The sequence below is a fragment of the Mustelus asterias genome, chromosome 26 (assembly GCF_964213995.1).
Source record: "Mustelus asterias chromosome 26, sMusAst1.hap1.1, whole genome shotgun sequence".
In the NCBI taxonomy this organism is placed as follows: Eukaryota; Metazoa; Chordata; class Chondrichthyes; order Carcharhiniformes; family Triakidae; genus Mustelus; species Mustelus asterias.
In genome coordinates this window covers 2,672,555-2,685,997 of record NC_135826.1, presented here as the reverse complement: position 1 = coordinate 2,685,997, position 13,443 = coordinate 2,672,555, and the positions used below count along the sequence as shown (strand labels likewise).

General features: G+C 41.1%; 1 protein-coding gene across 1 annotated transcript in view; it reads right to left on the bottom strand.

Moving 5' to 3' along the window:
* The window catches only part of LOC144479378 (uncharacterized), a 116,811-nt gene that overhangs the window by 45,855 nt on the left and 57,513 nt on the right, over positions 1–13,443 (bottom strand). Inside the window, exon 14 of the mRNA XM_078197998.1 lies at positions 73–154. Within this exon, the coding sequence (XP_078054124.1) occupies positions 73–154 (82 nt within the window). The remainder of the gene's footprint in view (positions 1–72; positions 155–13,443) is intronic.

Sequence of the window (13,443 nt, the reverse complement as noted above, 5' to 3'; positions counted from 1 at the left end):
ATTTCATAATTGTGACCGTGTCAAGAGTTTGAACCTTTATGCACCTTATGAATTAGTAAAGTTGCACCTTACCTGCATATATTAGCTTTTGCCCAGCAGCTGGAAAAGCATCACTTCCCTTCTCTGCTTCAATCTTTTCCTTCAGCGCCTTTACCTGAAGGATAAATAACAGAAGGGAAGAAGTCAGCATTCTCCCTTAACTTTCAAGGCAACTATACAGTCCATTAATGGATTTGCTCATTTTAATTTCAGCAGTCTAGAGACATGGATTTGATTTATTGAAAGCGCATGTGTTAGAGCCAAGGAAGGGATTCACTCACTGCATACTGCTCTAGGCCTTTTGTCAATTATCTACACCACAAGTGATACATTTTTTAATGCCATAGTTGTGTCCTTTGAATGCAAAGTTAATCTGTCACAGTACTGGTGTTCACTGGATAAGAGAGACAGTGGCTATTGTGTTACACAAATGTCTTTTTCAATATAATCATATTACCCATAAAAATATCTTGATGTGAACTAGCCAGTACTATGCAAACCAATATCAATGCTATCATAGCTCCCAAAGACACGAGACCAGTAACTCTGATTACTACACTAACCAAATCCAACAATGAATCTGACAATCATGAGATTTGCTTCAAAAATTACACTTTCCATCAAGATTCAGGTGCTTTATGGTTTGATATTCAAAAAAAGTGACTTGAATGACTTTACTAATGATGCAAATACCATTTATAACTTAACCTCTCTTCCTACTCTCCCATGAGAACGCAGGCTTTCATCAGCTGGCACAATACTACGGTGCATCTCTCTGGTGGTTTTATTGGTACTTCAACACAGTACTCAGGATAGCTGCATATTCACAACAGTTTCAGAGCCTCTGGGTCAGATTTCTCAATTGATCCCAAGTGATAATCAAGTCCAGCCAGTTCTACCCACCACTGTAGACGATCAACGATTGTCAAACATTTAGGCTGCTTGGGACAGTGTGACAACCCGGACAGGGATAAACAGCAGAAAAGGCTAGAATACCTCCCACATTTATTATCCCTTTCACTCTCCCCAATACTTGCTTATCAAAGTGTTCAACACTGAATCATCCAGAAGCCCAAGACAACGGCATTTTTATTTAGTTTCTTCGGAATACTGTTTGCCACTTAATCAAGACTCAGAACATTGAAACTGTTCAATTTATCTTGCTTGCAAGGAACATTTTCCTCACTATTTCAAAGCAATTATACCATGCACCATAAAATCAAATACAGCAACAAACCTGAAACTAAAGTAAGGTACTTTTAATTCCATGTCACACACTGCTCACGATGAACCAAGAACAACAGAAAATATGCCTTGCATTTCTCAGTATTTTATAGGCAAGTCTAAAAATGGCCATTGCCAACTAGCCTGGCATGACCTACTTCCTGATTCTGAAGAGCAGAGAACAAAACAGAGAACAAAACGGGTCAACCAAAAGCTATGAACAGGTGCATATCCTTCATCAGAACTGAGGTCATTACTGATGTATCCACCTAAAGTGTCAAATTCTTGTTTATTCCACAAACGCGGACTGACCTGCCTTCTCTTTCCAGCTTATGTTTTTGTTTCAGATTTCCAGTTTTTTAACAAAGCAATTATTACCGCTCCTTTTTTATTAATGATTTCTCATACATGAATGTTAGCAGAAAAAGCAAAGCAAGTAGATTACTTGGCATCCAAATGAGGGAAAGAGATCAGACCATTATGGCAACGATTGTATGCAGCAGAAACTGGTCAATAATTACAAGTATCTTATTTTAAAATTTATTTTTGGGATGTAGAGATTTCAAACATCACCCACAGTGTGGGGAACTGGAGTTACTGGCAGATCCTGGGCAATGCAAAACAACTTATTTTAGGGTGGCACAGTGGAACTGTGGTTAATACTGATGCCTCACAGCACAGGGACGTGGGTTCAATTCCAGCCTTGGGTGACTGTGTGGTGTCTGTACAACTGCCCCATGTCTCCGTAAGCTTCCTCCAGGTGCTCCGGTTTCCTCCCACACTCCAAAGATGCACAGGTTAGATGGATTAGCCATGCTAAATTGCCCCATAGTGTCAAAGACATGTAGGTTAGATGGGTTAGCCATGGTAAATGCATTGGGGGTGGGGGGTGATGCTCTATTGGAGACTCAATGGGCCGAATGGCCTCCTTCTGCACTGTAGGGATTCAATGGTAAAGATGACAACAGATATGCCATTGCAAGACAAGATTCCCTTACCAGAAGGCATTATTGAATCAGTTCAGTTTTTACAAATACCCTTCAGCTTTCATTACCATTTTTTTGGTGCTCGTTTGCAAATTACCAAGGTTACTGCATTCAATTTCACTTGCCATGGTGGGATTTGAACCCGCAACCTCCAGGTGGCTAGGTCTGTACCATAAACATGCTACCAGACAAATATCAAATGAACCAATTATCTATTCTACCTTCACTGGACCAAACCCTTTTGTTGCTGTTAATCCTTTGTGGCCTGCTCCAGCACCACTGAACAGAACATATTCTTACCCATGTCAGTGCATTTAACGTTTTGTCATTTTCCGCTAATTAAACAGATTTTTTTTTACTCACCAAAACTTTTCTAGCCCAGTGATGACCTTTCAGTGTTTATTCCAGCCCAAATCAGGCATTACAATCAGTGTTTCACGAGACCACCTGAAACTTATCAACTTTGTGGACCTCACTGCTATATAATTGACTTCATTTTAGCCTGAGACCCACCCTGCCTCTGAGAAATCAGGTGCCCACATACAGATAAATGTACTTGCAACCTTAAGTCCTGAATCAGTATAGTGCTATGAAAACTAAGATATTGCACATGAACAGACACCATGTGTGTTCATCCTAGGTGAATTCACATTTGTGGCCAGAAAGTTCCACTGGTTACAATCACAGGATTTTAGATGAAACCTGAAAACAAAAAGGGGGGTTGCTAGTCAGTGAGCTGGAGATTTGTTTTTCAAAAAGTGTTTTGCTCTGGGTTGCAGCACTGAACTTTCACCTCTAGCTTCAGACTGATTGGTGGAAGAATGACATTCTTCAATGGTGGTAATAATTAACACCGACCACAATCCACCCATTCTCCAGAGAGCTACAGTGTCACAGCCAAAAGGATCTTCTGGGTATTAACATTGTATTCATACATTTCACCAGGAAACACTACACCTGCTATGTTCCTTTTCTTCCTTACCCCTCCAAGTGCAGAATTCCTGGCATTAATTTAGGTTTCTCTGTCCTAGCAAAACATCCCAGGGCATTTAATAAGAGCAATACTAATGCAAACAATTTGAGTGTCACAGGAGCAGATATCAGAATAGATGGCCAAAAGCTTTGAAAGAGATAGTGTCTTAAAGTGAGGAGAGAGCTGGCTAAATGGAGAGGGTTAGGGAGGAAATTCTAGAGCTTAGGAACAAGGCAGCTGAAAACATGAAAGGTGATGATGGAGCAGATTATAGATAATATGACACACAAAAAAGAGCTGCCACTTGTGTTGCAGTAGGGAAACAGCTGCAGTGGAATCACCATGTCAGTAGATCAACAATTCTCTCAATATTACGCAGCATTCCTTGCCCAAGAAAGCAGGGGTGAAGAGTTACTTGTTCAATTTACTTTCCACTTTAACAAGGTGTGCGAAAAGTAGCTCTCCAATTTTACACACTTCATGGGGAAGTTCCACGTTTATTTCTAACTCGAGTCCCTCACAATTGTAAATCATGTGTTAATGGAGTAAGATCCATACTTATTAATGCCCAATATCCATTACTCACCAATGAGATTACAATTTCAACATATAGCAAGTACAATAGTTGACCAATAACCAAATTAATAAATAATCAACAACTTGCATTTATAAAGTACCTTTGATATTGAAAAACATTCCAAGGCTCTCCAGAGAAGAAGTGGTGCAAATAACATTTTTTTCCCAGCAGTGTTCAGTGAGGTGACTAAACACTTGGCCTGAAAGATGTGAAATGACCTTTAAAAGGCAATAATGAATCTTAAAAGGGTGAAAGAGTTTCGGGGCAGAATTCAAACAGTTGGGCTGAAGTGGTTGAAAGACCTACCAATGAAGATGAGATGGGGGACAGAATAAACTAGACCATAGTAGGGGCACTCAAGGATACAGGAAGCGAAGTTAAGAAACAATAACCTAACAAAGACCAGTGAAGTAGAAGTAATGTTTAAGCGAGGGCAATTATGGGTAAGGTGTGTATGCACCACAGTTTGAAAGATGGATGGTTATGGAAGTTGAACATAGAAGTCATACAAGGTGAACTTGAGAAATGGCAATAAAGACGAAGGCAGTGATGTTGATATTGAATCTAAGCTTGGTAATGGATAAATCAAACAAAATGGACAGGTTAGATGCTGCCTGTCTTTATCTTGAATGAACAGCAAGGGAGACAAGTGCAAAATCTGACAGGGCCAAATCAATGGTATCAGGCTTTTTTTGTTCAGCTGAAGGAAATTTTGGTTTATTCAAGACAACATTAGGTAGGCACTTCAACAGAACAAGGTAAGCACAGAGCTCAAAGATGTAAGAATTGGATGCTAACATATGCATGTAGATGTTGGTTCAATGTCCACAGATTATATCACCAAAAAACAAAGAAAATAAAGATGACTGAGGATGGATAGTTGGAATAGACCTGGGGTGACTGCTCAAGGAAATGTTTCAGTCCAGTTTTGAACCGGGAAACTTGCGCGTGAGAGACGAACGTGACAACTGCTGCAAGAAACACAACAAGCCTACTGCACCTGGTATTCCCAGGCAGTCTCCCATCCAAGTACTAACCAGGCCTGAGTCTGCTTAGCTTCCGAGATCAGGCGTTCGATCCAGAAAACATCAGATAGCAAATTTACTGCAATTAAGTTTAATGACTGAATGAATTTTGCCTTAACAAAAGAAAAATACTCAGACTCCTAAACACAATTTAAATTTCAAAATCATTAGGGTCCTCACCCAGCACGTTTGTAAACTCACAAACCTCAAGTTATTTCATTCTCAGTTCCCCTGAAAATAACTTCGCCACACATTTGAGCACCTAGCCAATGTCAGACCAACTGAACACAGAAATCAGATCAGCTTGATCTTGTCCACACCTGATGTCCACACTTGCGCTTTTTGTAGGAATAACTGAACAGCTGTTACAAGCAGAAACAATATCCCCATTTACTCCATTTGCAATCCAAAGATGCTGAAGCCAAATCTACCACACAGCTGCTTTCCCAACCAAAAACAGATATCAAATGCCTCTTCTAACCAGAGCTCCTATATTAACATGAGCAGACTGCAAATGTACACACCCAGCCACTTTCAGACTAAAAATAAAAGGGCACTGAATCCTTTATATCCATCTGTTCCTTAAGATTGCAGAGAGAGGCGCCTCAGTGCCTTTTTTATTTTTGCAAGGGGAGATGGAAGCATGTTGAAGCATCTCTATTTAAAATAGAAAAGTTCTCTGCAAAAAGACAAATGTGTAAAATATCCTGAAATAAAATAACAACAAGGAAGAGGTTAAAAGAGTTATTTTTTAAAAATAGAGGATGGTTAAAAGTTGGAATTCCCAACCAGAAACAGAATCAGCTTTTTCAAAGCTTTATAGAATCCAAGTGAATAATTGTTTCAAGCAAAGTTTAGAAGAGCATGAGAAAAATGCAGGGACTAGTTCTTCCAAAAATCTGCACAGGTGCAATGGGTTCAAAGGAATTTAATATGGAATGAAACCAATTATTCTAACAACATACCTACAGCTCGCCAAGATGTGCTGTTCTACAACATGCCTATTTTTAAAAAAATTATTCAACAGCATAAAGATAGCCTCCGAAAAACCAAAACATCACAATGTTACATTCCAGAAACAGGCATTAAGCCCATACCAAATGTCTATACCAAATTGATCTTCAAAATAAGACAAAGTGATTACTTTGCTTACAGTTAAGGACAAATCCATGAAAAAGGATAGAACAACAGTGTGCATGTGTCTACTGCCACTACCCTATATTTCCCCATCCAGTTACTAACTGTCGGTTTTTAGTAACAAAAGGAGTTTTAGACCCCAGAAAGTTCGCTAAGAGTCATTTTCTTCACACGTTGCTGTTACTTCACTTCATACACTACTTTCATAGAATCCCTACAGTGCAGGAGGTCGTCATTCAGCCCATTGAGCCAGCACCGACAACAATCCTACCTACCCTCATAGTCCCTTGTATTTACCCTGCTAATCCCCCTGACACAGCATGGCCAATCCACCTAACCCGCACATCTTTGGACTGTGGGAGGAAACCAGAGCACCTAGAGGAAACCCACAGAGACATGGGGAAAATGTGCAAACTCCACACAGATAGTGACCCAAGGCTGGAATTGAACCTGAATCCCTGACATTGTATGGCAGCAGTGCTAACCATTGTGCCACTGTGCTGCAGAGATGCTGAGCAACCAGCTACCAAATTTCCCACAAACTCGAAACGTTATGGCATCTTTCATACTACTGGGATCAACAGTAAACATTCCATGACACTAAATCAGCACACAGTGTTACTGAAGTTCTTATATAGAATTATTCTAATGATGCAATGTCACCAACAAAATCACTGAATCAAAAGTACTTTGATGGCATGAGCATAACAAACACCCTGTAGCATTCCAACTGATTATGGTACTTTTTTGGAAACACCTTAACAGATATCACTCCAGTCACCTGTAAATAGATATTGGACAGAATTGTAAGAAATTTGCAACAAGGCTATATTTACAATTTTCCGCATCAATATTACAATTTCCTGATAAATCTGTGATAGACACCATAGATTTTCTCATGCAAATTCATCAATTACAAAGAAGAATGACAGCATTTTCAAGAAGCCTCTTCAGCACAAAGTTTGGCCCCCGCTTGAAAACTAAGAATGCAGTTCACATCACTGATAAGCCCTCATATTTGTATTTCAACTCGCTCCTGGTGTCCATTATTATATTAATACAATATCAAAATCGATTAGATTCTAGCCTGCAACACACTCATGGGTACCCATTATTCTCAATATCTAACCCTCACCCAAGATAACAGAACAGATTATCTGGCCAGTATCTCATTGCAGTTTGTGGGAATGTGTTCAAATTGACTGCCGTGTTGGGTACCTTACAACATTGATTATAGCATTTATTCTATACGACACTGTTTATAAAGTGCCCACAATGTAATAAAACATCCCAAAGAACTTCACATGTAAAGCAAAATATGACTGAGTCAGATAAGGAGACATAATGGCAGATGATCAAAAACTTGAATAAAGAGATCGGTTGTAAATAGTCTTACAGGAAGAAAGGAAGCTAGGTAAGCAGAGGTATAAGGGAGGAATACCAGAGCTTAGGGCCCCATGGTCATCAGTGATGGACCAATTAAAATTGGGAGTGCTGGGAAGATCAGAATGAGAAGAGCCTTGACATCTCAGAAGGTTGCTGCAGAGGAGGAGTTTGCAGAAATAGGAAAGGGCTCGGCCGTTGAAGAGTTTGAAAACAAGGATGAGAATAAAAATCAAGGAGTTACTTAACTGGGAATCAATTGGTGCAATTGACAAGGGAAGCATACCCAATGTGTCACAAGATGGATGGATACAGTAGCTAGAAAACAGAGTTTGCACTGGGGATTGAAGTCAGTACCTCCAGTCTTCACAATATTTAATTGAAGAAAGTTTCTAATCATGCAGGATGTTGGGCAAGCAGTCTGACAAAGAGATAGAGGGTTAAGGAGAGATGGCCTTGCTGTGTGTACCATCAGTTTAATGGTGGAAAATGACATTGTTTTTAGATGGTGTCACAGAGGGGAGGCAAGAATAGGTCTTTAAAGGACACAAGAGGTAATACATTGGAGTAAGAGAAGCTATTGAGGTAACCAAAACAGAAAATGCTGGGAAATCTCAGCAGGTCTGGCAGTATATGTGAGGAGAGAAAAGGTAACCCTTTGTCAAACTGGTCATCTGGACTCGAAAGGTCAGCTCTTTTTTCTCCTTAGAGGCTGCCAGACCTGCTGAGATTTCCCAGCATTCTCTCTTTTGGTTTCTAATTCTAGCATCCGCAATAATTTGCTTTTATCCAAGCTATTGAGATAATTTGCTAGCTATAATTAAATAGATAAGAATGGCACATGGAGTGTGCAGACCCAAACAAGCTGGCTGAATATCCTTCCCACAAAGAAAAGCAAGTTGCCTACACCAGTCTTCCAAACTAAACGGTGGGCGACTTCTCATACAAGCAACATAAATGCCCTGTGGGATGTTCCCTTTCTGAAGGCGGGGCACATCTGGCCTCCATATTCATTAGATTGCACCAGAGATCAAATCATCCCCCCTTGGTATTCCTGAACACAACCTGATTGCACAAGCCAACTTGAAATCTGAATGAAGCTGCACTACATCAACTACTCTAGACAGTGAAAAAAAGGAAATATTCTAGATTCCTCTAGGCAAACATGCCAGCTACCCATAAGCTCTTCAGTCTAATTTTTAAAACATCCTATGTGCACACAGTAGTAACAAGACCACATAGATCATAGAATCCCTACAGTGCAAAAGGAGGCCATTTGGCCCATCGAGTCAGCACCGACCGCATTCCCACCCAGGCCTTATTCCCTAACCCCACATATTTACCCCACTAATCCACTGACACTAGGGTCAATTTAGCATGGCCAACCCACCTAACCTGCATCTCTTTGGACCGTGGGAGGGAGCACCCGGAGGAAACCCACGCAGACACGGGGAGAGCATGCAAACTCCATACAGTTTCCAAGAAAAGGAAGTATTCAGTCACCCAAGCTTCACTCCCACACATTACCCGAGTTATGACAACGGTGACATTGTTAAACCTGGGAACATGTTACCTGTGCATCCTCAGGCAGAAGAAATTGTGATGTAGTAGGCAAACTGCTCAAAATAAAAATTCACATTCTTCTACCCCTGCTAAGCCAAGAATCAAGATGCCAGACAGAATAGAACAAATTCAAGTCACAGGAAAAATAAATGTACAAAGTGTCTGGAAAATGTTTTGTTAAAGAAAACTCCACTCCAGACTATTTGCAATCTGAACTGTAGAAGCTGATCAAAGATGGAGAATTTTATTTTAAACAAATGCTTTCACAAAGTGTGCAATCACTATTTACTTGACATCCAGATATTCTATGTACAGGGTAGATGGGCAAAGAGTTACATATGCATAAACAGAATGAATTAGAAGCCAGAACGTATCCCCATTTTTCTGCAAGTGTTCGCTGGAGCTCAGTTTCACAGGTGGCAAGTACCAACTCTAGCTTAGCTATGAATCCATGGGCAACAATACCTCACTGATGTGGCTATTCTTGACCTCAAGAGCCCACATATGCACCAAGCCTAAATCAAAGTAGCACCCAATCCTGTTCTCAGATGCACATTTTCCAGCAGGAGTTACTAAACAGCAATCAAAGGGAACTATGATTCAAGTTTTAGCCTAGGCCCAAGTACCTGAAATCAATGGTAGGGCACCAAATGCTGCCCTGGGTCAGATTAGCTAAAGTGCAGGCCAGGAATAAACCACAGAAGACAGTGTGCTCTGAATGAGTCAACATGGTCTACTTATTAGCTAAGCCACTGGAAAAGCTAAAAACAACTCGGAACATAAGACAACATCAGTAGTCATTAACTTTCATCATTCAAATAATGCAACAGTTCATTTTTGTAACACTCAAAATTCAATACTAATGTAGTTAGAGCTTGCTACAATATCACAGACTGGAAGTTTTCTCCCTCTATAAGGCACTTCTTAAAACCTGCCTCTTTGACCAAGTATTTTGCTTGTCTGAACTATGAGCTTAATGGCTTGGTGTCAAATTTTGTTTGTTAGCAAGCCCTTAGCATGTTTCATTACTTTAAGGGAACTATATAAATAGAAATTACTGTTAGAGGTGATCTTTACTCAAACATCATCAGAAAATAAAGTTCTGGTGCTCAAAAACCTGTTTACCTTGGCTTCAAACACTTTTTTTTAAAATGGTTTTGAACACCCATAATCCCCTAACCCATTCTCATTTCAGACTCCAATGTTTCCTTATCACAGATTCTGAAAGACCTGCTGACTGTTTCTACTGTTTTCTGACATGGCTTGCATTTTTGCTATTTTTCCCCAAAACTAAACTGAAAAATAATCCTGAAGTTTTAAAACTAAGACCAGGGAGACATCTGGCTGCAGTTTGAACCTTTAGTATGCTGTAAACTGATCTATTCACCATGGAACACACTTTACATAGAAGCTAGAAGCAGGAGTAGGCCATTCTGCCCTTCGAGCCTACTTCACCATTCATTTTGATCATGGCTGATCATCAAATTCAATATCCTGATCCCCCTACCCCCATATCCCTTGATCCCTTTAGCCCCAAGAGCTATATCTAATTTCTTCCTGAAATCAATGTCTTGGCCTCAACTACATTCTGTGGTAGTGAATTCCACACATTCACCACTCTCCGGGTGAAGAAATTTCTCCTCACCTCAGTTCTAAAAGGTTTACCCATAGTTCTGGACTCCCCCACCATTGGGAACATTCATTCTGAATCTATCCTGTTAGAATTTTATAAGTTTCACTCTTCTAAGCTCCAGTGAATACAATCCTAACCAAGTTGGTTTCTCCTCATATGACAGACCTGCCATCCCAAAATCCCTATACTCAAATCCTCTCACTATGAAGGCCAACATACCATTTGCCTTCTTTACTGCCTGCTGTACCTGTGCGCTTACTTTCAGCAACTGATGCACAAGGACTCCAAGGTCTCGTTGAGTATCCATCTCTCTCAATTTACACCCATTCAAGTAATAATCTGTCTTCCTATTATTGTTACCAAAGTGGATAATCTCACATTCATCCACATTATACTGCATCTGCCATGCAAATGGCCACACACACAGCCTGCCCAAATCACCCTGAAGCATCTCTGCATCCTTCTCAAAGCTCACCCACCCAACTTTGTATCATCTGAAAATTTGGAGATAATACATTCAGTTCCCTCTTCCAAATCATTAACATATAATGTGAACTCTTGGGGTCCTAACACAGAACCCTGGAACCCCACTAGTCACCGACTGTCAATCAGAAAAAGACCCATTTATGCCAACTCTTTGCTTCCTATCTACTAACCAGCTTTTTTTCTATCCATCTCAAGACTTTATCTACAATCCCATATGATTTAACTTTACACAGTAGTCTGTTATGAGAGACCTTGTCAAAAGCCTTCTGAAAGTCTAAATAAACCACATCCACTTGTTCTCCTCAGTCTACTAGTCACATCTTCAAAATTCCAATAAATTCATCAAGTATGATTTCCCTTTGTAAATCCATGCTGGCTTTGTCTGATTATACCACTGCCTTCCAAATGCCAAGTTATGAAATCCTTGATAATGGACTCTAGCAACTTCCCCAGTACCAATGTTAGGCTCACTGATCTATTGGTCTCATAGAACAGTACAGCACAGAACAGGCCCTTCGGCCCACGATGTTGTGCCGAGCTTTATCTGAAACCAAAATGAAGCTATCCCACTCCCTATCATCCTGGTGTGCTCCATGTGCCTATCCAATAACTGCTTAAATGTTCCTAAAGTGTCTGACTCCACTATCACTGCAGGCAGTCCATTCCACACCCCAACCACTCTCTGCGTAGAGAACCTACCTCTGATATCCTTCCTATATCTCCCACCATGAACCCTATAGTTATGCCCCCTTGTAATAGCTCCATCCACCCGAGGAAATAGTCTTTGAACGTTCACTCTATCTATCCCCTTCATCATTTTATAAACCTCTATCAACTCTCCCCTCAGCCTCCTCCGCTCCAGAGAGAACAGCCCTAGCTCCCTCAATCTTTCCTCATAAGACCTACCCTCCAAACCAGGCAGCATCCTGGTAAATCTTCCAGCGCTTCCACATCCTCCTTATAGTGAGGTGACCAGAACTGCACACAATATTCCAAATGTGGTCTCACCAAGGTCCTGTACAGTTGCAGCATAACCCCATGGCTCTTAAACTCCAACCCCCTGTTAATATAAGCTAACACACTATAGGCCTTCTTCACCGCTCTATCCACTTGAGTGGCAACCTTTAGAGATCTGTGGATATGGACCCCAAGATCTCTCTGTTCCTCCACAGTCTTCAGAACCCTACCTTTGACCCTGTAATCCACATTTAAATTTGTCCGACCAAAATGAATCACCTCACATTTATCAGGGTTAAACTCCATTTGCCATTTTTCAGCCCAGCTTTGCATCCTATCTATGTCTCTTTGCAGCCTACAACAGCCCTCCACCTCATCCACTACTCCACCAATCTTGGTGTCATCAGCAAATTTACTGATCCACCCTTCAGCCCCCTCCTCTAAGTCATTAATAAAAATCACAGAGCAGAGGACCAAGCACTGATCCCTGTGGCACTCCGCTAGCAACCTGCCTCCAGTCCGAAAATTTTCCATCCACCACCACCCTCTGTCTTCGATCAGATAGCCAGTTACCTATCCAATCGGCCAACTTTCCCTCTATCCCACACCTCCTTACATTCATCATAAGCCGACCATGGGGGACCTTATCAAACGCCTTACTAAAATCCATGTATATGACATCAACTGCCCTACCTTCATCAATACACTTAGTTACCTCCTCAAAAAATTCTATCAAATTTGTGAGGCACGACTTGCCCGTCACGAATCCGTGCTGACTATCCCGGATTAATCCGCATCTTTCTAAACGGTCATAAATCCCATCCCTAAGGACCTTTTCCATCAATTTACCAACCACCGAAGTAAGACTAACCGGTCTATAATTACCAGGGTCATTTCTATTCCCTTTCTTAAACAGAGGAACAACATTCGCCACTCTCCGGTCCTCTGGCACCATCCCCGTGGACAGTGAGGACCCAAAGATCAAAGCCAAAGGCTCGGCAATCTCATCCCTTGCCTCCCAAAGAATCCTAGGATACATTTCATCAGGCCCAGGGGACTTATTGACCTTCAGTTTATTCAAAACCGCTAGTACATCCTCCCTCCGAACATCTATTTCCTCCAGCCTATTAGCCTGTAACACCTTCTCTTCCTCAAAAACATGGCCCCTCTCCTTGGTGAACACTGAAGAAAAGTATTCATTCATCACCTCGCCTATCTCTACTGACTCCATACACAAGTTCCCACTACTATCCTTGACCGGCCCTAACCTCACCCTGGTCATTCTTTTATTCCTCACATAAGAGTAAAAAGCCTTGGGGTTTTCCTTGATCCGACCCGCCACAGACTTCTCATGTCCCCTTCTAGCTCTCCTAAGCCCCTTTTTCAGCTCATTCCTTGCTAACTTGTAACCCTCAATCGAGCCATCTGAACCTTGTTTCCTCATCCCTACATAAGCTTCC